At 37.8% G+C, this 25,628-nt stretch overlaps 1 protein-coding gene and 1 long non-coding RNA gene across 3 annotated transcripts in view; one reads left to right on the forward strand and one right to left on the reverse strand.

Moving 5' to 3' along the window:
- The window catches only part of sbno2a (strawberry notch homolog 2a), a 67,014-nt gene that overhangs the window by 13,547 nt on the left and 27,839 nt on the right, over nt 1–25,628 (forward strand). For both annotated transcript variants that reach the window (XM_057334417.1, XM_057334419.1), the window contains exon 5: nt 11,248–11,424. In XM_057334417.1, the coding sequence (XP_057190400.1) occupies nt 11,248–11,424 (177 nt within the window). The remainder of the gene's footprint in view (nt 1–11,247; nt 11,425–25,628) is intronic.
- On the reverse strand, nt 22,231–24,400 carry LOC130554640 (uncharacterized). Its single transcript, XR_008963003.1, has 3 exons — nt 24,353–24,400; nt 22,572–22,740; nt 22,231–22,487 (listed from the first exon to the last, which is right to left on the reverse strand). It is a non-coding gene; the product is annotated as an uncharacterized LOC130554640 (long non-coding RNA).

Raw genomic sequence — 25,628 nt, forward strand, 5'->3', positions numbered from 1 at the left:
GTGGAAGGAGTATTAAAATCGCGATGAAAACTTACCGCGGATTTGCGAGCGTCAGCTCTGGATGTTTCCAGCGCCGTTTTACGTTCTCGCAGCCGTGTCTGCTTCTCTAGTAGATCCTGGATCTGCTTCTCCACGCCTCCAGTTCCGACTGAAGTGCGATCGTTTCCTCATCTGCACCAGAGGTACAAACACATCTGAAACATTAGCCATTAGTGATGTAATAATGAGAACAGTGTGTTAAGCAGTGAGCAGGCAGGCTGGGAATGCTAACAGCCTGAGGCTAATAGCGAGTGATCCGATAAAAATAAATTATCGGTGCGTTTAAGGACGATTTTGGTATGGGATATACTTAAGGATATGTTTTACCCTCGGTGAATAACAATTTAAAACACAAGTCTTAAGATATAACAAGTCTATTGTTGAGAGTCCGACAACCCAGTTTTAGTTCGACGGAAGTCGCGCCTCCATGTTTTTGACAAAGCTTCACAAACAGCGCAATAAAAAAGAATATGCAACTGGTAGCAATATTGTTTTACATATACACTGCGTTCCAAATTATTATGCAAATGATATCTTTCTCTGGTTTTCCTAATTTGTCGATGCAAATGACAGTCAGTATAATTTTCAAGTAATCAACAGTTAGGGTACATTTGGAATTTTATTGAACAAACCTCCCACTGACAACAGTATTTATTTAAAAAATGAAAAACTCAAAATGCACTGTTCCAAATTATTATGCACAACAGAGTTTGAAAACATTTCATAGGTTGTAAAAAACTGAAAATGGTCATTTGTTGAATTTGCAGCATTAGGAGGTCATATTTACTGAAATCAAAAGCTATTTCAACAAAAACATCCTAACAGGGCAAGTTACATGTTAACATAGGACCCCTTCTTTGATATCACCTTCACAATTCTTGCATCCATTGAACTTGTGAGTTTTTGGATAGTTTCTGATTGAATTTCTTTGCAGGATGTCAGAATAGCCTCCCAGAGCTGCTGTTTTGATGCTAACTGCCTCCCACCATCATAGATCTTTCGCTTGAGGATGCTCCAAAGGTTCTCAATAGGGTTGAGGTCAGGGGAGGATGGTGGCCACACCATGAGTTTCTCTCCTTTTATGCCCATAGCAGCCAATGACACAGAGGTATTCTTTGCAGCATGAGATGGTGCATTGTCATGCATGAAGATGATTTTGCTACGGAAGGCATGGTTCTTCTTTTTGTACCATGGAAGAAAGTGCTCAGTCAGAAACTCTACATACCTTGCAGAGTTCATTTTCACACCTTCAGGGACCCTAAAGGGGCCCACCAGCTGTCTCCCCATGATTCCAGCCCAAAACATGACTCCGCCACCTCCTTGCTGACGTCGCAGCCTTGTTGGGACATGGTGGCCATCCACCAACCATCCACTACTCCATCCATCTGGACCATCCAGGGTTGCACGGCACTCATCAGTAAACAAGACTGTTTGAAAATTAGTCTTCATGTATGTGTGGGCCCACTGCAACCGTTTCTGCTTGTGAGCATTGGTTAGGGGTGGCCGAATAGTAGGTTTATGCACAACTGCAAGCATCTGGAGGATCCTACACCTTGAGGTTTTCGGGACTCCCGAGGCACCAGCAGCTTCAAATACCTGTTTGCTGCTTTGCAATGGCATTTTTGCAGCTGCTCTCTTAATCCGATGAATTTGTCTGGAAGAAACCTTCCTCATTCTGCCTTTATCTGCACGAACCCTTCTGTGCTCTGAATCAGCCACAAATCTCTTCACAGTACGATGATCTCGCTTAAGTTTTCGTGAAATATCTAATGTTTTCATACCTTGTCCAAGACATTGCACTATTTGACGCTTTTCGGCAGCAGACAGATCCTTTTTCTTTCCCATATTGCTTGAAACCTGTGGCCTGCTTAATAATGTGGAACGTCCTTCTTAAGTAGTTTTCCTTTAATTGGGCTCACCTGGCAAACTACTTATCACAGGTGTCTGAGATTGATTTCAGTGATCCAAAGAGCACTGAGACACAATACCATCCATAAGTTTAATTGAACAATATAAAATTAAATGTTTACGACACTTAAATCCAATTTGCATAATAATTTGGAACGCAGTGTAATTTTCACTAAAATCTCGAGGCAAGACTGCCAATATGAAAATGAAAAAGCAAATGTGAAAAAGAAATTGCAGAAACATTTTTTACAAAGGTTTTTTATTAATGTTCACGCAATAATACTGACAATTCAAATTAAAATGTAAAGTTTGATTTTCATTTTATTTTCTCTTCTCTTTTATTTCATTTTCTTTTTCTTGTTCAGAGTCATGCAAATTACATGTTAATCAGTGGGTGTGGATGAGCGTCTGCATTACTGGGAACGCCCACAAAAACGTCATATCTGTTTATTCGAACGAACGTGTGTAGACCTTGTCAGGCGCTTGGCCTTAGCTCTTTGTAATGATCACGATGACTGTGCCTGGTGCAATACCGAAAAGTTGTAGTGTGGTGTTCTGCATCTCTGATAAGTTAACAGACGTCTGAACAGACGAACAAATTAAAGCATTGGATAGCCCTGTATCTCTAGCGTGCCCTGAAACATGCCGGAGCGCGATTGTCCCCACTCCGCCGCTGACCTGTGCTCACTGCTCACACTGTACATTACCATCCGCACCCGAGCACGCTATCGTCATTCCATTGTGACTGCTTTTAAGAAAACATAAACAAAGCGATCTTTCCCAGCACAATAGAATCCATCGTAATGTTCGGTTTGAGGTTGATAAGGTGTGTTTAACTTCACGCGCGTGGTGCGCAGACCAATTCGCTTAGGGTATCATCATGCGATAGCGGCTCATATGTGTTTAAATCAGCCCCGCGTACTTCATTCGTTATGATTATGAGCCAATCGTTATACGAAGCGCTGCACTATGTTATGAATGCATGTTATAAATGATGCACCTGTTTAAATGCCTCCTTGAAGTTCAGCTGTCATAGCAAAAAACATCTAATACGCAGGATTTGCCTCCCATACTAGCCTGTCCTTAATGTCTAGGAATTCACTTTTCATAATGTTGTTAACCAGTGGAGGCTGGTGCTAAAAATATTTGGGGGGGCGCAAACAACAACTGTCAGTTATGCAGGACTATAAATAGACATTAATCAGGTGATGTATCATTATTACAGTCAATGTTAATACATGCAAATAAATGTACTATGAATCAGTGAATTTGAATTGAATGTGGGTTTATTATCAGTAATGAAGTAATCAAGGTAATCATTCAAAAAAAACACAACACACTATAGTTACCTAATCATTGGCCATTAACACTATTTGAAAATAAATTTTGCTCTCCTTTCTTTCTGACTTGCAAATTTCTCAATGACCTTCTGGTTAAAGTCAGTGATCTCAGTCACCATTCTCTTCTCCATTGACAGCATGGACAATGCATTTAGTCTCTCCTGGGTCATGCTATTTCTCAGAAAAGTCTTAACTCTTTTCAAAGTTGAGAAACACCTCTCAGCCTCTGCTGTGGTCATGGGTGTGGTGATGAGGATCTTTAGGAGAGTGACAGTCTCTGAAAAGACTTCTTCAAGATTGTTCTCCTTAAACAGCTGCAGTAGGTCCACAGCACCACAACAGGTTCTGAACTCTTCCTTGCAGTAGATGAGACTAAGCTCTGTCTTTAGCTTACTCCCATTGAGCACTGGATAGGCCTTCAAAGTCCTACTCAGTGCATCTTCAGGAAACGCCACTGTGTACTGTTCAAACCTGTCTGCTTGCAGCAGGGTGGCACTAACGAGGTGGTTTGTGAAGCAGAACCGTTCCATGGTGTGTTGGAGTATGGTGTCACAGACCTACAGAGTGAAGGACAAAAACAAAAATGATGTAGTGATGACAAAATGTCAATTTCAACTGCAACATGATCAGTTGTAAGTTATAGAGAGACGGAGACCAGTTTCAGTGTTTGAATCCCTGATTTATCCAAACTTCATACATATGGACTAGACAAACATGCCAAGTTTCATGAACTTCTGATGCTTAGGGCGCTAATAGCATTTTTTTATTATCAGCCATTTTCATATCAATCAGATAAAAAGGGCACACCACTAGAGGAAACCTAAGAATAACAAATCTATTTAGATCACTATTTAAAGACTATGAAAATGGTTAAATAGATTGACTTGTAGTAAAATATGCATTGCAAATAAATGTAGTATAGTTTCATAAAGTTTAATAAAGCCCAATATCAAAGGATCTACTCTAGGCTACAATATTTAAGCAAAAAAATTATAAACTCAAAGACATGAGAACACATTTAGTACCCAAAGAGGGTAAATGAAACCATGCCGTTTAACTTGTTGTTAATATTTACTTTCTTTTTGATAGCTTCCTTTGATAGCTTTTCTATGAAAAACTGCAGAGTAACAAGGACTACAATAAACTTACCTCTGTTGCAATCCGTTCATGGACGTCTGGACTAAGCAACCGCCGCCTCTTTGGTTGAGAAGCTCCTTCACTGCTTTGGTTAACCAGAGAATGGAGAGAATCTCTGCAAAGGATTAAGAAAATGTATGACTAATAACAATAATAATGATAACAAATTCAAAAGAAGGAATACAGCTGCTACCTGATCTTCTGTATGTCCTGCTGGAACTGCTGGATGCTCCCCTTAATGTGGACTGAATCGATGTCCTTCTTCTGGAGTTTGGCATAGAGGATGTCCACGTGTGGCATGATGTTGTGGAAAAGTTGCAGAAAAAAATTAAAATCCTGATCCTCCAGCAGCATGGCAAAGCCTCCTGCCTCTCTGGTGGTAACAGGGTCAAAGTCACCTGAGTCTCGAATAGTTTCAAAACAGCGAATGAGGCCCTCTCTGTGCTCAAACACTGTATTGATGGCACGGCTGTGGATGTTCCATCTAACACTGCTTGATGTTGGTAGTCTATGGGCAACTACTTTATCAAGAACATCTGTGCGCTTGGGTGATCTTGAAAAAAAGCTGGCAAATCCTCCAAGGTTAGAAAAAAAATTCTAACTTTGGGTATGTGAGAAGTGGCCTTTTGCATTATTAGATTGAGCTGATGAGCATAGCAGTGGATGTAATGGGCATTTGGGTACACATCTTGAATCTTCCTTTGAACACCTGCAGTGGCACCTCTCATCACGCTGGCTCCATCATACGCTTGGGAGATGAGTTTACTCTTCTGATCCTCTGGAAGGATGACAGTAAGATGCTCTTTTAGTGCTGTAGCGATGGAATCAGCTGTAGTTGAATGCAGATGAATAAAAGCAAAAAACCTCTCCTGTACGTTGCTTTTGCCATCAATGTAGCGCAGCACAAGCACAAGTTGGCACTGTGTGGCAATATCGGTGGTCTCGTCGGCCTGGATTGATAGAAAATCGCTGTTTTGTGCTTCTTGGATTATGTGTTCCCTCATAACAGACAACATACAGTCCAACAGCTCGTTCTGCACGGTTTTCGAAGTTCCCTTAAACACAGAGGCATTCTCGAGGTGCTCTTTCAAAACTCCATCAAGAGAAGCAACAAAGTCGACCAAGCCACGGAATATCCCGGGGTTATCTGAGCTCTCGCTCTCATTGTGGCCACGCAAAGCCAGCTCAAATGCGCCACAAAATTTTACACAGTCTATTATTCTAGACAGGATGTGTCGATTTTTTGTGACCTCTTCATTGTGCCTTCTAATGCCAATCCTGTAGCCTTCATCTAGCTGTTCAGCAATGCTAAGCTTCCCAAAAAACTGGAGCCTCATAGCGTTGTCAAGATGGCTGCGGCTACTTTCATGTCGCTTGCACTTATCAGAGAGATGTTTTAAATCGCAAACCCCTGTTGTTGTCCACAACGTTTCGGTGCCAAGACTTTGAAACAGCAAACAGGGAAAACAATAAAAGGCATGACTTACATCGCATCCAGCTAGCCAACTCCTTTTTCCATAAGAAGTGCCGGAAAAGCACCGAGTGTAAGATCGACCGCGATCACTTGACTGCTGCTGAATTTGCAAGTTGGGTCGATCTGGTCCAAGCTCCTTGATCCGTTTTCTTTCTTCATCTGAACGCCTTTGGAACGGGTATTCTTGTAAAGATAAAACCGAATTTTCTTTCATCTCGAGATAATTTCGCTTGCTTCCACGTTAATCAGTACCTGTCAGTCAAATGACAATCTGCTGAGCGGTAATGAGAGGCGTTAAGAACGGTCCAATCACATGAGGCCAAAAATATAAAAACAATATTGATTCGCTTACAACAAAAGTGGGAGGGTTTGGGGCACAGAGTGCTGCGCCCCAAGGACGATTTGAAACAAGCCAATTAGAGCTCAGCCTCAAATCACATGCTTTTCAAAAATGTTCGTGCCTACATACACACTCGTTTGTCCGGCGCCCCGCACACGTATGAACAAAATACAGTTTTGATTTTTTGTTTTTTTAATAAATGATAATATGACTAACGGTGGAATAGTACGACTAAATTATTTTATTACGTTATTAATTTGCGATATATATTAAACTTATTGTTGGCATATTAAAGTAGCTTTCTTCTCTGGATAACTTTAAGGGGGCGGCGCCCCAGCGCCCCCTATTGACCGGCCGCCACTGTTGTTAACCCTTTGCAGCGTACGATCTCACCGGTGTGATTAGAACATTCAGCGCTTTGGCTGGCACTGAGCAAGAGACAGACTCAATCCTGTCACATATCACAACTGTGCAGTGCTTTCAACCACATAATGTTTAATTTAGCCTTCAGACATATACACGTGCCTACAAGCTCAAAATACATTTAGAGATTCCATAATACACACTGATGTCTATGGAAGCGGCAATAACAATCTCCACAAATGTAATTTGACGGATGTGTTTTATTCAGATCAGACACAGTATCTGCAATTTAAGCAATTGTTAAAATCACTCAATTCTTCTACCAGTTCACCAGGCACTTACGTTTGTGTTTTTAAGAGAAGTGGATGAATTCACGTGATGTAAATCCGACAGATCTCAGACCTCGGCAGAAACAAACATGGCGGCACCCGCTTATAGCTCAACTAACGCGATCATTATCAAAGTGTTTAAACAACAAAACACATTCACATGCACATGCACATATTTGACAATCGGAATGTCAGATATTTCATGACATAGTTAACAGTTTGTGAATTTTTTTGAGTAAAAAAGAAAAATTATGTAAAAGCAATGCATGTCTGACTTTAAAACTGCGCAGCTCATGCTGCACGGAGAGATGCATCTAAAATGGTAATTTTAAAAGGGAAAAAGACGCGCTTGATTTATAACTGCGTGACATCACAGACCAACTAATCGATAATGAAATTCGTTGACAACGAATTTCATTATTGATTATTATCGATTTTATCGATTAGTTGTTGCAGCCCTAATGATTTTTTGTATTCGAGTTACTCGGGGAATCGTTTCAGCCCTATACTCCAGCACTATGTCTTAGCTCAGTGTGTATTTTATGATTAGCATTGCCTGTGAGAAACTAGATCAATGCTAATCCCACAGCTGCTGTTGACCGGGAAGTGGTGATAAATTTGTAGGTGCTTTACACTGTCATTACGTTGACTGAGTGCTTGAGGAAAAGACAGGTTTGAGTGACTGGAAGTGCAGAATACACTTGTTTTGATGAACCCACGGTGTTGTTTGCTACACACAATGTGTTTGTTAGACTGAGGTCTGCTGATAAGGCTCATGACTGTGTTTTATGATCGTAGACTGTGTATCTCAGGTACTGATGAAAACATTTGAATGTCACTGTCTGAGAGCGTTCATTATTATTTATGGAAATACTCCTGGGGTGAGTCTCTGCCTCCGGGATTCTGGCTGTACATCAGAATAATTAAAAAAATATGTATTTTAAGAATATTGAAATCAATACAGGATCCCAGAGAATTATGTATGGTTTGTTAATCTGATGTTTTGCAACCTCTTTCTAAACCAAAAGACTGTTTTGCTGTTTTATTCTTTGTGGGGGGGGGGTTGTACTAAATTGAGAGTTGTAGTCTTTGGCTTTACCTTTCACAAAGAATATTTACATATATATTATAACATACTAACAATGCTAATGCTTATTTAAAATAGATCTATGTATGCCTCCATTTTACTTACATTTAAATACTTTATGCATAACACTTATATAATGAATGGGTTGTTTGTAGTGTACATGAGAACATGGCAAATAGGTTTGGCAGCGTGACACTGTGTGTCAATAAAAAATCAGTTTTACTTTGTTAATAATGAATTTTGATTTCCGTTTAGCTACTTTTTTTTATAAACAACCCCAGCTTCTTTTAGCCTGTGCAGTAAAATTAGGCTCTGCTGCCCAAAATTGTGGACACACGATGAGAAGCGTCATTTCCTGAAAGAAGACCACCACACACACACACACACACAGAATGTGTTTCAGTCAACGTGAGACTCTTACATATGATGAGTTACAGTCTTGTATACTAGTCTGTTTAGTTGACTGTCACCATGTACATGGTATGTTTGATTTAGCATTTACTTGAATTTTTGACCCGGTGTCGGTTTCTCCATTAAGTTTTTGGTTTGTGTTGGATGAAAGTGTTGTTGGCACTCTCAGATGCCCACACTACGGCCCTCAGGTCAGGAATCGAACTCGGGTCGCCATGAGCACACTGGCACCATATGATCACAGTCGTGGCCTAATGGTTACTGGTTAGACTCGTTAGAGAGTCCAACGTTTAACCCAAAGGTCACGCATGTTCGATTTCCAGTTATGTATTTATATGCAAGTGTGTGTTCACTATTCACCATAAATGGGTTAAACGCAAAGGACTCATTTCAAGTATGAGTTACCATATATTGACAAATACTCACTTTTGAGACACCTTGATCTTATTTGTTATGTAAAAAAGCTTTGTTATTTTAAGATTGTTTCTTTGCGGTGTTTGCCAGCAAGTGTTTAGCTTATATTTTATTGTCTCTGACTGTGGTCTGTTTCTCTGAATCAGAAATACTACACGCGCTTCCAGGAATAAAAAACAAGACAACATCTCATGACAAACAGTAAATGTAGCCACGTCTGTTGTAACAGTCCACAGCTGCTGTTTTTAAATGTATTAATTCGTGTTTGACCAGGATTCTGTCTCCAGGAAAGCTGTGACTTATAGACTTCACTTATATTGCTGAGGGTCTGGTATATTTAAACAATAAGGTTCTAGAGGCCAAAAAATATTCATGTCTAAACTAAAGGGTGTTTTTAGTCATGATGTGCCCTTGAATTCAGCGAAATGCGATATAATGCAGCCTCTCAAAGCTTGCTGAAATAATCCAGTTACTATGCTTTATTTGTCTCTAATTATATTATACAGGTGCTGGTCATATAATTAGAATATCATCAAAAAGTTGATTTATTTCACTAATTCCATTCAAAAAGTGAAACTTGTATATTATATTCATTCATTACACACAGACTGATATATTTCAAATGTTTATTTCTTTTAATTTGATGATTATAACTGACAACTAATGAAAATCCCAAATTCAGTATCTCAGAAAATTAGAATATTACTTAAGACCAATACAAAGAAAGGATTTTTAGAAATCTTGGCCAACTGAAAAGTATGAACATGAAAAGTATGAGCATGTACAGCACTCAATACTTAGTTGGGGCTCCTTTTGCCTGAATTACTGCAGCAATGCGGCGTGGCATGGAGTCGATCAGTCTGTGGCACTGCTCAGGTGTTATGAGAGCCCAGGTTGCTCTGATAGTGGCCTTCAGCTCTTCTGCATTGTTGGGTCTGGCATATCGCATCTTCCTCTTCACAATACCCCATAGATTTTCTATGGGGTTAAGGTCAGGCGAGTTTGCTGGCCAATTAAGAACAGGGATACCATGGTCCTTAAACCAGGTACTGGTAGCTTTGGCACTGTGTGCAGGTGCCAAGTCCTGTTGGAAAATGAAATCTGCATCTCCATAAAGTTGGTCAGCAGCAGGAAGCATCAGAAGCGTCTCGCCTGGGCTAAAGACAAAAAGGACTGGACTGCTGCTGAGTGGTCCAAAGTTATGTTCTCTGATGAAAGTAAATTTTGCATTTCCTTTGGAAATCAGGGTCCCAGAGTCTGGAGGAAGAGAGGAGAGGCACAGAATCCACGTTGCTTGAGGTCCAGTGTAAAGTTTCCACAGTCAGTGATGGTTTGGGGTGCCATGTCATCTGCTGGTGTTGGTCCACTGTGTTTTCTGAGGTCCAAGGTCAACGCAGCCGTATACCAGGAAGTTTTAGAGCACTTCATGCTTCCTGCTGCTGACCAACTTTATGGAGATGCAGATTTCATTTTCCAACAGGACTTGGCACCTGCACACAGTGCCAAAGCTACCAGTACCTGGTTTAAGGACCATGGTATCCCTGTTCTTAATTGGCCAGCAAACTCGCCTGACCTTAACCCCATAGAAAATCTATGGGGTATTGTGAAGAGGAAGATGCGATATGCCAGACCCAACAATGCAGAAGAGCTGAAGGCCACTATCAGAGCAACCTGGGCTCTCATAACACCTGAGCAGTGCCACAGACTGATCGACTCCATGCCACGCCGCATTGCTGCAGTAATTCAGGCAAAAGGAGCCCCGACTAAGTATTGAGTGCTGTACATGCTCATACTTTTCATGTTCATACTTTTCAGTTGGCCAAGATTTCTAAAAATCCTTTCTTTGTATTGGTCTTAAGTAATATTCTAATTTTATGAGATACTGAATTTGGGATTTTCATTAGTTGTCAGTTTAATCATCAAATTAAAAGAAATAAACATTTGAAATATATCAGTCTGTGTGTAATGAATGAATATAATATACAAGTTTCACTTTTTGAATGGAATTAGTGAAATATATCAACTTTTTGATGATATTCTAATTATATGACCAGCACCTGTATATGTGGTTCATTGACATCAGATGTAGTTTCATTAAGTGATCAACTTGTATACGTTATTTCTAGAGGCCCTCCGTGGACATGTTTCTTTACCCGGATGTTGTCTCTTATGAATCAGGATGATTTTATGCCTAGACAGTGATCAGAAATGCTCCTCAAGCTTCCAGGAAAGAAAACCATCTCTTGACAGATGTTTTTGGACATTAGCCACTTCTCAAGTAATGTGATGAGTCCACAGCTGCCTTGAAAACATTTGGCACATCATATATCAGATTCAGTTCATGTAGTGCATTGTTTCTGCAGACCCTGGCATTTTTTTAACCCGTCGTGTCTTTTTTTTTCCAGGATATGTCATGTATAGATGAGCTGTCCAACACGTCACTGTTCTCTTCACCCTCTGACTCTCTTTCGGAGTATACCGAGCCTTCGGGGTTTGGCATTGACAGCCTGGCACATTTACCCAGCGAGGGCACAGCGGCACAGGGCTACTGGGATACACCTGGACACAGTCAGAGACAACAGGTATTTACACACCTAATCTGTAACAGCCGACACGCTCCTCATCCGAGCTGATGTTGTTAATAAGATGATTGTTTGCATATGGTTCCCGAGCAGCATTACAAAGAGAGAAGTGCCCCTCTAACATTGTATTTCAGGTCTCCATCCTTTTTCATTCGGGAGCTACTTTTTCAAAATAAAAGTGTCTGAGAGCTACCCATATGTTATACAATACTGTTGATGTTCATGTTAAAATGTGCTGGAAATGTTCAATCTCACCACGTTTTATGTCAAACACCAACAAAAGTAGGAGCACTATGCACTTATTGCATAAACATTGAAATAAAACCATTAAAAATGATGGCCGGATTTTAAACTAACAAAAATACTCATAGCATGCTGTATGACATGTACATGTTCAAATAAAGTTTTGACCAAAACAAAAAGTTTTAAAAAAGGATAAACCTTATATTTTAGCCTTTAAATCATATATTAAAGGTCGAGTTCGAATGATAATTTATATTTTATCTGCTCCATAACAGTTCTACATAAGCTAATAAATCTCAACACTTTGAATAATATGACATTTTAAATCCACTGTTTGACAGCAGGTGGCGCATATGTCTTCCGTCATATTTTCACACAAAATGAAACCTAACCTGCATCGTGTTGAGCCTGCATGGGACTCTTACTAGCTTTGTTTAACGCTGAGCAGTATTTACCGGAGGTTTTTCATAATCAAATATAAGTTTAATCAGGGCTTGACATTAAGCATTGTCATGTGGTTGTCTTTCAGACAAGCAAATTTGTCATTCACTTGTCCGAGTACAAAAATGACTTTATTTTTCAATTGAATTATAATATAATTAGGGCTGTCAACATTAACGCGTTAACGCATGCGATTAATTTTTTCAAATTAACGCGTGAGAAAATATTTATCGCAATTAACGCAGCATTCGTTTGTTTTGACATCCTTTGTCTAGCGTTACATTATGTAATCACGCTCTTATTCGTGTACAGGCTTTTAAACCACTTAAGCGCGATTTGAAACAGTTGCTTTGACGCGTTCAATGAAGATAGACAGCTTCTAAACTGTGGGACGCGGCAAAACGCAACGCGAGGTCCAGTCTGGTGTAAACAGTCACCGCTAAGGGCTGCGTCGGTGAATCTCTGTCAGACAGCGCATCCGTGTTAAGTTCTCTTTCGTGCTTGAATGGATAAAACCACACAAGATTATGTCAGAAAGCCCGTTTTGTCTAGCATTTTCTTAAGCACAGACTTCAAAGTGTAAAATAAAATCTTAAATGAATGCAAAGAGTTGTGAAAATGGGAGTGCGGTGACGGTCAGATCTGCGTACTAGACAGCTCTTAAAGGGGCCACGTTCTTAAACGTGCTGCTGTGACTCCTGTCACTAATGTTAATCAAAGAACAAAATAAAAGAAGAAATCAATGTGATTTTATAGCTTTAATGAGAATTCTTCTGCATTTAATTTATAATTTAGCATTAAAGACTGTAAAGTGTCCTTCAATTTCCTACATGAGCTCTCATTATACTGTTGAATGGCTATAATTAATTTTAAAGAGTACATTCCTCGAGATCATAAAAAATACATTTCATGAAGTGTTTAATTTTGCCGTGTTTGAATGTAAGCAATCTGCCAAGTTGTAAATCCGAAGGTGAACGAATAACAAAGTTATTAGCTTATAAAAAAGGTAATCGACTCTGAATCACGCGAACAAGCCATGACCTGTCCGAATCTTTAACCACAATGTACCTACGTCACTAGAAAAATCCCCGCCTACTGACTGCGAAAACTTAACTCTCTCCTCCCCAAACACTGTACTAGCTCGTTCGTGACGTGTGCATCATGTCTAAGAGAAGCTGTGTTCTATGTAGTGAAACTAAGTCAGTCTTATTTTCACTACCAAAGGAAGAACTTCTGAGGAAAAAATGGTTACTATTTATTTTTCAAACGACACCAAAGGAGTATAAACCGAACGTTTTACTTTGCGCGCGTCATTTTACCGAAGATTGCTTCATCAATCTTGGCGCCTTTACTGCAGGATACATTAAACGTCTTTCCTTAAAAGATGTTGCAATACCAACTTTATTTGGACCTGTAAGCTCCACCGAATCACAACCTGTAAGTGTGACTCTTTATTTTTGTCTTTACTTAAAATTAAATTTGTGTGACGTTATCTCATGTCTGTGTTTAGCTAACGTTACCGTTATTTTTGGGGTTGTTACTGTTTGTTTACCTAACGTTAGCTATAAACTCGTTGCGCTAATGTAAGTGTTCAACCATATTAACTCGCAAAGTCTTTATTTCAAGAACTGCGTGGTGTACTATAGTTATAATAACATCTGAAGATACGAACACCGTACACTGTATGCCGTGATAACTAACTGTTACAAGAGAAGTGTCTAAAACAGTCCTTTTTCTTACTGGCATCTGTATAAGGATTAAAGAATGATTCGTCAGACTCGGGCTCGAACTGGTAAGGTAAAATCGACGCCATCTCTCTCTATACACTGTTAATATCCAACCACCTGCAAACCGTAATACAGCAGTAATGATAGGCGGTCCATTTGCGACACATGCTGAACGCGTTTGACCAATCACAGCAGACTAGACCATTTGACCAATCACAGCAGACTAGACCATCTGACCAATCACAGCAGACTACACTATCTGACCAATCAGATCAGACTACGCTGGCGGAAAGGCGGAGATTACACAGATGAATCGCGGAACGAATCATTTGAGAGTCAGTCAAGAAGTAAGGTAATAAAAACTGCTTATTATTACGAAATAATAGTATTTTTACATCATGTATGTACATAAACTTGTTGTCGGACACTCCATAAACCAAAATAAGCCCTTAAAAATATTGAGGAATGTACTCTTTAAAATAATCAATTTAATAGAGACATCAGTTACAATACTAATATCAAAATGTTAGCTTTCATAAAATGATGCTGTTAAAGAAATATGTTGTTTCTACATCAATTTGAAGATTAAATGTGAAATTATTAAAATGTAAAAGTATATTTTAAAATATAATTGTTTGTGCGATTAATCGTGATTAATCACAGAAAAAATGTGTGATTAATCCGATTAATTTTTTTAATCGATTGACAGCACTAAATATAATCAATATAATTGTTTCGGATTTAGATTGGTCAAGTTTGCTTCTAAGCATTTTAACTAGTGTCTGCTTTGGCGCCTGAATTTGGTTATAGCCTACTCTCCGTGACTGCTATAAACAAAGGCAAGCAGTAATTATTATTAGTGTAAGGCTGTAAGTTAACTTTTTTTGCACATAGCACTGTGCTAGAGAGGTTTAAAGTTTGGTAGCACAGGCCAAACAGTAGGAGCACAGTATAAATCGTCTGTTGTCATCATTAAAAAAAATATGCAAGTGCAGTTCATCATGAATAGGCAGGTAACTGACAAAAGACATTAATGTTACATACAGATGGATAAATTAGGGCCATATCATTTTTAGATTACCTAAATTTGTTTTAATATTNGACAACAGGTATTTACACACCTAATCTGTAACAGCCGACACGCTCCTCATCCGAGCTGATGTTGTTAATAAGATGATTGTTTGCATATGGTTCCCGAGCAGCATTACAAAGAGAGAAGTGCCCCTCTAACATTGTATTTCAGGTCTCCATCCTTTTTCATTCGGGAGCTACTTTTTCAAAATAAAAGTGTCTGAGAGCTACCCATATGTTATACAATACTGTTGATGTTCATGTTAAAATGTGCTGGAAATGTTCAATCTCACCACGTTTTATGTCAAACACCAACAAAAGTAGGAGCACTATGCACTTATTGCATAAACATTGAAATAAAACCATTAAAAATGATGGCCGGATTTTAAACTAACAAAAATACTCATAGCATGCTGTATGACATGTACATGTTCAAATAAAGTTTTGACCAAAACAAAAAGTTTTAAAAAAGGATAAACCTTATATTTTAGCCTTTAAATCATATATTAAAGGTCGAGTTCGAATGATAATTTATATTTTATCTGCTCCATAACAGTTCTACATAAGCTAATAAATCTCAACACTTTGAATAATATGACATTTTAAATCCACTGTTTGACAGCAGGTGGCGCATATGTCTTCCGTCATATTTTCACACAAAATGAAACCTAACCTGCATCGTGTTGAGCCTGCATGGGACTCTTACTAGCTTTGTTTAACGCTGAGCAGTATTTACCGGAGGTTTTTCATAATCAAATATAAGTTTAATCAGGGCTTGACATTAAGCATTGTCATGTGGTTGTCTTTCAGACAAGCAAATTTGTCATTCACTTGTCCGAGTACAAAAATGACTTTATTTTTCAATTGAATTATAATATAATTAGGGCTGTCAACATTAACGCGTTAACGCATGCGATTAATTTTTTCAAATTAACGCGTGAGAAAATATTTATCGCAATTAACGCAGCATTCGTTTGTTTTGACATCCTTTGTCTAGCGTTACATTATGTAATCACGCTCTTATTCGTGTACAGGCTTTTAAACCACTTAAGCGCGATTTGAAACAGTTGCTTTGAGCGTTCAATGAAGATAGACAGCTTCTAAACTGTGGGACGCGGCAAAACGCAACGGAGGTCCAGTCTGGTGTAAACAGTCACCTGCTAAGGGCTGCGTCGGTGAATCTCTGTCAGACAGCGCATCCGTGTTAAGTTCTCTTTCGTGCTTGAATGGATAAAACCACACAAGATTATGTCAGAAAGCCCGTTTTGTCTAGCATTTTCTTAAGCACAGACTTCAAAGTGTAAAATAAAATCTTAAATGAATGCAAAGAGTTGTGAAAATGGGAGTGCGGTGACGGTCAGATCTGCGTACTAAGACAGCTCTTAAAGGGGCCACGTTCTTAAACGTGTGCTGTGACTCCTGTCACTAATGTTAATCAAAGAACAAAATAAAAGAGAAATCAATGTGATTTTATAGCTTTAATGAGAATTCTTCTGCATTTAATTTATAATTTAGCATTAAAGACTGTAAAGTGTCCTTCAATTTCCTACATGAGCTCTCAATTATACTGTTGAATGGCTATAATATTGTTAAAGAGTACATTCCTCGAGATCATAAAAAATACATTTCATGAAGTGTTTAATTTTGCCGTGTTTGAATGTAAGCAATCTGCCAAGTTGTAAATCCGAAGGTGAACGAATAACAAAGTTATTAGCTTATAAAAAAGGTAATCGACTCTGAATCACGCGAACAAGCCATGACCTGTCCGAATCTTTAACCACAATGTACCTACGTCACTAGAAAAATCCCCGCCTACTGACTGCGAAAACTTAACTCTCTCCTCCCCAAACACTGTACTAGCTCGTTCGTGACGTGTGCATCATGTCTAAGAGAAGCTGTGTTCTATGTAGTGAAACTAAGTCAGTCTTATTTTCACTACCAAAGGAAGAACTTCTGAGGAAAAAATGGTTACTATTTATTTTTCAAACGACACCAAAGGAGTATAAACCGAACGTTTTACTTTGCGCGCGTCATTTTACCGAAGATTGCTTCATCAATCTTGGCGCCTTTACTGCAGGATACATTAAACGTCTTTCCTTAAAAGATGTTGCAATACCAACTTTATTTGGACCTGTAAGCTCCACCGAATCACAACCTGTAAGTGTGACTCTTTATTTTTGTCTTTACTTAAAATTAAATTTGTGTGACGTTATCTCATGTCTGTGTTTAGCTAACGTTACCGTTATTTTTGGGGTTGTTACTGTTTGTTTACCTAACGTTAGCTATAAACTCGTTGCGCTAATGTAAGTGTTCAACCATATTAACTCGCAAAGTCTTTATTTCAAGAACTGCGTGGTGTACTATAGTTATAATAACATCTGAAGATACGAACACCGTACACTGTATGCCGTGATAACTAACTGTTACAAGAGAAGTGTCTAAAACAGTCCTTTTTCTTACTGGCATCTGTATAAGGATTAAAGAATGATTCGTCAGACTCGGGCTCGAACTGGTAAGGTAAAATCGACGCCATCTCTCTCTATACACTGTTAATATCCAACCACCTGCAAACCGTAATACAGCAGTAATGATAGGCGGTCCATTTGCGACACATGCTGAACGCGTTTGACCAATCACAGCAGACTAGACCATTTGACCAATCACAGCAGACTAGACCATCTGACCAATCACAGCAGACTACACTATCTGACCAATCAGATCAGACTACGCTGGCGGAAAGGCGGAGATTACACAGATGAATCGCGGAACGAATCATTTGAGAGTCAGTCAAGAAGTAAGGTAATAAAAACTGCTTATTATTACGAAATAATAGTATTTTTACATCATGTATGTACATAAACTTGTTGTCGGACACTCCATAAACCAAAATAAGCCCTTAAAAATATTGAGGAATGTACTCTTTAAAATAATCAATTTAATAGAGACATCAGTTACAATACTAATATCAAAATGTTAGCTTTCATAAAATGATGCTGTTAAAGAAATATGTTGTTTCTACATCAATTTGAAGATTAAATGTGAAATTATTAAAATGTAAAAGTATATTTTAAAATATAATTGTTGTGTGCGATTAATCGTGATTAATCACAGAAAAAATGTGTGATTAATCCGATTAATTTTTTTAATCGATTGACAGCACTAATATAATCAATATAATTGTTTCGGATTTAGATTGGTCAAGTTTGCTTCTAAGCATTTTAATAGTGTCCTGCTTTGGCCGCCTGAATTTGGTTATAGGCCTACTCTCCGTGACTGCTATAAAACAAAGGCAAGCAGTAATTATTATTAGTGTTAAGGCTGTAAGTTAACTTTTTTTGCACATAGCACTGTGCTAGAGAGGTTTAAAGTTTGGTAGCACAGGCCAAACAGTAGGAGCACAGTATAAATCGTCTGTTGTCATCATTAAAAAAAATATGCAAGTGCAGTTCATCATGAATAGGCAGGTAACTGACAAAAGACATTAATGTTACATACAGATGGATAAATTAGGGCCATATCATTTTTAGATTACCTAAATTTGTTTTAATTTTCTAAGTTCTGTGTTTTTCCTTTTTTACTATACAATAGTGGTATATTTTTCCACATAAATTACTGTAGTATACTATAGTATTTACTATAGTAAACTGCAGTAAATTCTTAGATGATATTAGGGCTGTCACGATTATTAAATAATCGTCTCATCGCGATTGTTTGACCTCATCGCGATGGTTTCAGATCATCGCAATTATTGCACATCTCTATAGAAGACACTAGGGGGAGCTGTAGTGCATCTGCATATTGCATATTTTAGTGTATATATTGTTACTAAAGCATGGTAATACTTGTAAAATGTACCACCACAACACAATCACTTAAAAAAAAAACTAAAACATATACAAATTACCTGCAGTACAATTTAATATTATTTAAGCAAATCTCAGTGTGAAAACCAGTCTACCAAAATTTCATTAACACACAAGTAAAATTTTATTGTAGTCTTGCAAGTGAGAAAAAAACAGACTAGAAGCTTTTCTATGACTGATAGCATTTTAATGGTGGCTTCAATTCACTCCTGATCAATTTACTTCATTTACAAGTATTTGGTGGTTGTATTATTGACAGGTAAAAGCCTAAACCTTAAATATATGATGACCCAATTTTTTCCGATGTATTTCCAAGAAAAAAACATAGTCTTGTATTCAGAACAATATGGTCGTTTCAATCGCTGAATCAAAAATGTATGAGAATTAAATGTCAAAGCTCAAAAACAGACAATTAATCGTCATAATCGTCAAAGCCCTAAAACAGACAATTAATCGTCATAATCGCAATGATTTATAAGACAATTAATCGTCAATCAAATTTCAGAATCGTGACAGCCCTAGATGATATAGTGCTTTTTGAACTTTACTATAGTATACAGTTAGTGTTTATTAATTTACTACAAGGGCACTACAATTTTCCATAGCAAATACTATTGTGCACTACAGTATTTTTGTCTGAGTGTTCAATTTAATGGGACTTTTATTTTGACGGGTCTTCGGGAAGATGCTTTAGTTTTTGTGTGTTTGCCGATAGCTTCACTCAAACGGGTCAGAGCAACTCTGGAGATGAAGTTCATGTGTTCATATCCTCATACAGTGCTCATGTGTTCCTATCCTCATACAGTGCAGACGCAGATAAATTCTCGACCATCACTCGTGTTGTATGTTAAACTGTGCACATAATTCACTCAGACACGCAGAACTGCCAGATGACATTTAAATAACAGGATTCCGCGTCCGCATCTAGTTAAGTTACATGGACTCAGTGCGATGTACCATTGATTATTGTCACACACAAACAAGCACAACCACGACAAACGCACTTCACACAAACACGCAGCCCTGTCTAATGCACAAATTCTTATTATTCTACATATATGTCGCACTGTTGTTATTTTCTTTTTCAAGTTACTTGTCCGGTCGGGCAAGTAAAATTCTCATTCACTTGCCCATACAAAACATTCACTTGTCCTGGACAAGCGTTAATGTCGAGCCCTGGTTTAATGATAATTAAAACACCAAAGGAAATATTTAAAATGACCTGTCAAAACAAATCAGCTCACTCTGATTCAGCTACCTACAATCAGGCCACGAGCTAGCAACGTGTTGGAGACCCCTGCTCTATTGTTTGTTAAACTGTGAAGTATATATTTGTAGCTGATAGTGTATGTGTCTGAATTGAGAGAGAGAGAGAGAGTCTTGTTAAGCCTGCAATATATCGCCATTGTGTTTATATATGCGTTTGTTTAGATAATAAAGCCATTTTGGAATAATAATAGACTGGTGTCAAAGCCGCAAACCTCCCACTCCGATGTGAAAACAAAGGAGCGTGTGAACAAGACGCTCTTACTCTTTAAAAATGGAGGTAACGAAAACAGCAACACACTTTTAAAACAATAGCCACATTTGGAGCTCGAGAGAGGTCTTGCAGACAGTGAAGTTAAGTATGACGTGTCACATGTATGAATACACCTTGGAAGAATTTCAAACAGCGTTTTTGTTCCTTTGAAGCAGTGTTAATTTTGACAGCAAATTTTGATTTAGTTTTAGTCACATTTTTGTCAACCCCACACTGTAAAAAATATTCCGTAAATTTTACGGTAAAAAACCGGCAGCTGTGGTTGCCGTCAAACTTTACCGTCAAAAGTACGGTTGCAACGTTATTGGTTTTACGGGATTGCACCCAGTGTACCGTATATTTTACAGTTGATAGTTTTCTTTTTTACGGTTCATAACTGTCTAATTTACTTGTTTATGCTGTTATAAAAACAGTTTATACCTGTCAAATTCCAGGGTTTACATTGTATTAATTACGGTTCATAACCATCTTTTTTACAGTTCAGCACTGTCTAATTTAAAGGTTTATGTTGTAATAATTACAGTTAAACTCTATAATTATTTGCTAAACATTCAGATTTAACCTTTAAGAAACTATTAAAATTACTGTTAAACTAATTGATAAATATCTTACATTTGCAAACCTAAATCAAATCATCAAAACCCATCAAAATCTATAAAAGACAAAGACATCAGTGAGGTCCCAAGTATCTTTAATAAAGACTGGCAGGCATTTAAGACAAAATATTAGTGCATTTTTCTGTTCTCGTGTTTCAACTGGTATACAGTGGTTTAATTAAAATCGTTCAGTCCAGTCTACATTTAAAGTGATGCTTCACCCAAAAATGAAAATTCTGTCATCATTTACTCACTCTCTTGTCATGTCAAACCTGTACTGTATATATTTCTTTGTTCTGCTAAACACCAAGGAATTTATTTGTAAGAATGTCATTTACCAAACAGATCTCATCCCCCATTGACTCCCATAGTATTTTTTTTCCCTACTATGGCAGTAAATGAGGGATAAGATCTGTTTGGTTACTGACATTCTTATAAATAGCTTCCTTTTTGTTTAACCGAACAAAAAATGTATACAGGTTTGGAAGAACCTGAGTGTGAGGAAATGACAGAATTTTCACTTTGGGGAGAACTATCCCTTTAAAGTGATACTTCATGCTTAAAATCAAAATTTCCCCATGTTTTACTTACCCTCATGGCATCCTAAGTGAATGTGACTTTCTTCTTGAAGAATAATGCAATCAAAGTAATAATACCACGTATTCTTTGACTTCCAAGCGGCAGAATGTGAGTGAATGGGGGGGGGTTTGAAGCTCCAAAAAGTGCATCCATCGATGAAAGAAGAACGGCTCGACACGGCTCCGTGGTCTTAACATAGGTCTTCTGAAGCGAATCAATGCGTTTGTTTAAGAGAAATATGCATATTGACAACGCTATTAAGGATAATGTCTAACATCCGCTGCAGGCGAAAGAGAGGCTTGTTTTTCCGTTAAATGATGGCGACGAAAGCTCCCGCCCAGAAGAGGCGGTGTTTATATTGGCGAAAACGAAAAATGCTGTGTTCGTCACAGGAACTTAATTAGGGTGAAGACTCTGCGTCATTTGCCGGAGAAACAAGCCTCTCGCTCGCCTGCAGCGGATGTTGGACATTATCCTTTATAGCGTTGTCAATATGTATATTTCTCTTAAACAAACGCATGGATTCGCTTCAGAAGACCTTTGTTAAGACCACGGAGCCGTGTCGAGCCGCTCTTTGATCAATGGATGTACTTTTTGGAGATTTAAAAAATTGCCCCCCATTCACTCCCATTCTACTGCTTGGAAGTAAAAGGATACGTGGTATTATTACTCTGACTCCATTATTCCTCAAGAAGAAAGTCACATTCACTTAGGATGCCTTGAGGGTAAGTAAAACATGGGGAAAATTTGATTCAAGTCTGAAATAACCCTTTAAGAGATTATAAACTTGGAAACACTCTGCAGGCCACCTTTACAAAGTCTCTCACCCCGAGTATAAACTTGGAAACAGTCTGCAGACCACCTTTACAAAGTCTCTCGCCATTCATGATCAGAAAGGTCAGCGATTAGGGTGAAGACTCTTGGGTTAACTGGGAGTAGCTTTTTTTTTCTTTTCCATCTTCCTCCTTTATTCCCTTTCTCCGGATTGATGATGAAAAAACACCTTGAAAAGAAAAAAAAAACATTTATAAATCTGTAAATTAAGCTACACCGTAATGAATCTCCCCTCCTAAGTCTCTTTACATACCTTTGCAGGAATTCAAGCAGTGACGCCAGTTCAGTAGGGTAGTTAATGTTGGAGCAGTAATAACTGTCGAACATTAGGCAAACAGCAGAGATGAAAGAAGTGATGTCATCATTCACAATCTTGCGGTCCACAGCTAGCATGAATCGGACAGCAGCATAGCAGGAGGGTCCTGTAGATACATTTCAATGCAATATACATAAATTTATGAACGTAAGATTAATGTGTATTTACATATGTATGGCAAGAATATCATACAAATTGCAGTTTATTTAGTACTGCCCTGAAATAATCATTTCACAAAATAGATTTTAGAAATAATAGAAATAACCCAGTTCTAAATTTTAGATTTGTGTAAACCGAGTTTTTAATCTGTGTTGTGGAATATATGTAAAAACATATATTATGTGGAACAGTTTGTTCTGTGCAGAACTAATTAAAAATTGCAATTTGTATGATTTGTATCTTATTTCTTAAATTGATAATTCACCAAAAATGAAAATTGTCTCAGCATTTACCCTGTATGACTTTCTTCTGCAGAACACAATTTTGAAGAATGTTGTTAACTGGCCGCTATTGACTTGTGTTGGTTTTGTGTCCATACAATAGAAGTGAATGGGTGCCACTGCTGTTCGGTTACCAGCATTTTTTTTTATTTCTTCTTTTGTGTTCTAGTTTAAAATGATAAGAGGGTGAGTAAATGATGACAGAATTTTCATTTGTGGGTGAACTATCACTTTAATCCCTATCATTTTGCATACTCTGCAAGGGGCATGTAAACTAGGGCTGTCACGATTATTAAATAATCGTCTCATCGCGATTGTTTGACCTCATCGCAATGATTTCAGATCATCGCAATTATCGCACATCTCTATAGAAGACACTAGGGGGAGCTGTAGTGCATATTGCATATTTGGTAACACTCTATTTTACGGTGCCCTTGTTACGCATGTTACATGTATTTACTATAGTATTTACTATAAATTATGCATAATTACATGTAACTAACCATGACCCAAACCCTAATCCTAACCCTAACCCTATAGTAAGTACATGTAGTTGCTTTTTATTACTCAGTACTTAAATGTATAATTACACTGTAACACGGGCACTGTAAAATAAAGTGTAACAGCATATTTTAGTGTATATATTGTTACTAAAGCATGGTAATACTTGTAAAATGTACCACCACAACACAATCACTTAAAAAAAAAACTAAAACATATACAAATTACCTGCAGTACAATTTAATATTATTTAAGCAAATCTCAGTGTGAAAACCAGTCTACCAAAATTTCATTAACACACAAGTAAAATTTTACTGTAGTCTTGCAAGTGAGAAAAAATTTGAAATAAAATTTTAATGGTGGCTTCAATTCACACCTGATCAATTTACTTCATTTACAAGTATTTGGTGGTTGTATTATTGACAGGTAAAAGCCTAAACCTTAAATATATGATGACCCAATTTTTTCCGATGTATTTCCAAGAAAAAAACATAGTCTTGTATTCAGAACAATATGGTCGTTTCAATCGCTGAATCAAAAATGAATGAGAATTAAATGTCAAAGCTCAAAAACAGACAATTAATCGTCATAATCCGCAAAGCCCTAAAACAGACAATTAATTGTCATAATCGCAATGATTTATTAGACAATTAATCGTCAATCAAATTTCATAATCGTGACAGCCCTAATGTAAACTTATAAACTCAACTTTATAGTTAAACATTTAATCATTAAAGCTTTAGGGTTCTACTGTATATTAACAAAACGTTCACTTACCACACACACAATAATGCAAGGCGTCACAGGCAGGTTTTCTAACTCCACATCCTTGCCAGGCTTGTCTCTTCTACATAATGGAGGAGCTCCTCTTTCTCATCAAAACAGGAGAGAGGTAGATGAATTATGCCTTTCACATCCTCTGAGCAACCATTTCTGTACTCTCAAAACTTCTAGTTTTGTAACAGCAAGGGCATGTGGAGTAGCAACACGTGAATCTATTTTGTTTACGGTAAAAATGCACACTTGAACACGCACCGTGGTTTAAGGTCAAGTTTGTTATGTAAAACATGCTACCTAAGGATTTGCACTGATATCACACAGAACTGACAGCTAAACATTTAAACTACGTGAACAAATACACACTCTACTACGGTTTCAAACACATAAATTATGTTTGACAAACTGGGCAGGCCATTCTAGAGCTTGCGAGTTTTACTACATCCGCTGCCAGACATGTTTATGCATCGTGAAAACAGTGTAGCCTACATGCTAACTTACTCGTATTTAAAACGATGCACTGCAAAAACGCTTTGATTCTATTTAGCAAAAGTACTTTACAAAGATATCTTTTACAGAGTATTTCCACGGATCAAGAGCTCTCACGCTTTAGGACTTGCAAGTCTGCCTACATGCGCTGGCTAGTTAAATATGTTTATACGCTGTGAAAACAGTGTACATTCTACTCGTGTTTAAAATCACACACTGCTAAAACCGTTAAATCCAATTTACCAATATGCCCAATGCCATACATACATATATATACCTGTATATATACACACACAATGTTTCCACTGATTTGTAGTTCAGCTCCGACAGTGCTTCATCAGAATCGTCACTGTTGAAATGCGGGAACGAAAACTTTACGTTACTGTGTGCTCCGCGCCAATGAGTATTCAACCAATCACATCCTTTGTTCACGAAGCCAAGGCGCAACGTATATCTTGATTGGATGATGCTTAACGGTTATGTTTTAAATGCTTGTTGAGTTGATTGCTTTACCATAAAATACATTCTTGAGTTCAGAGACAAAAAATTCGTTTCACACAATCTAAAAATGTAAAATCACTGCTAATTACATAAAAACAATATTTAAATTATCAAAAGTGACAAATGTCAAGGTGAAATTTTTTGGGGGGTTTAGGCATACAATTTAAGCTAAACAATGTATAGAAGTCATTATATTACAACTTTACACAGAAAAAGATGATTTTATAACACATACGTTAAAACTGGTTTAAGTGCACACTGCACAGGGGAGTCAAATATGTTTATG

The sequence above is a fragment of the Triplophysa rosa genome, linkage group LG5 (genome assembly GCF_024868665.1).
Source record: "Triplophysa rosa linkage group LG5, Trosa_1v2, whole genome shotgun sequence".
NCBI classification, from domain to species: domain Eukaryota; kingdom Metazoa; phylum Chordata; class Actinopteri; order Cypriniformes; family Nemacheilidae; genus Triplophysa; species Triplophysa rosa.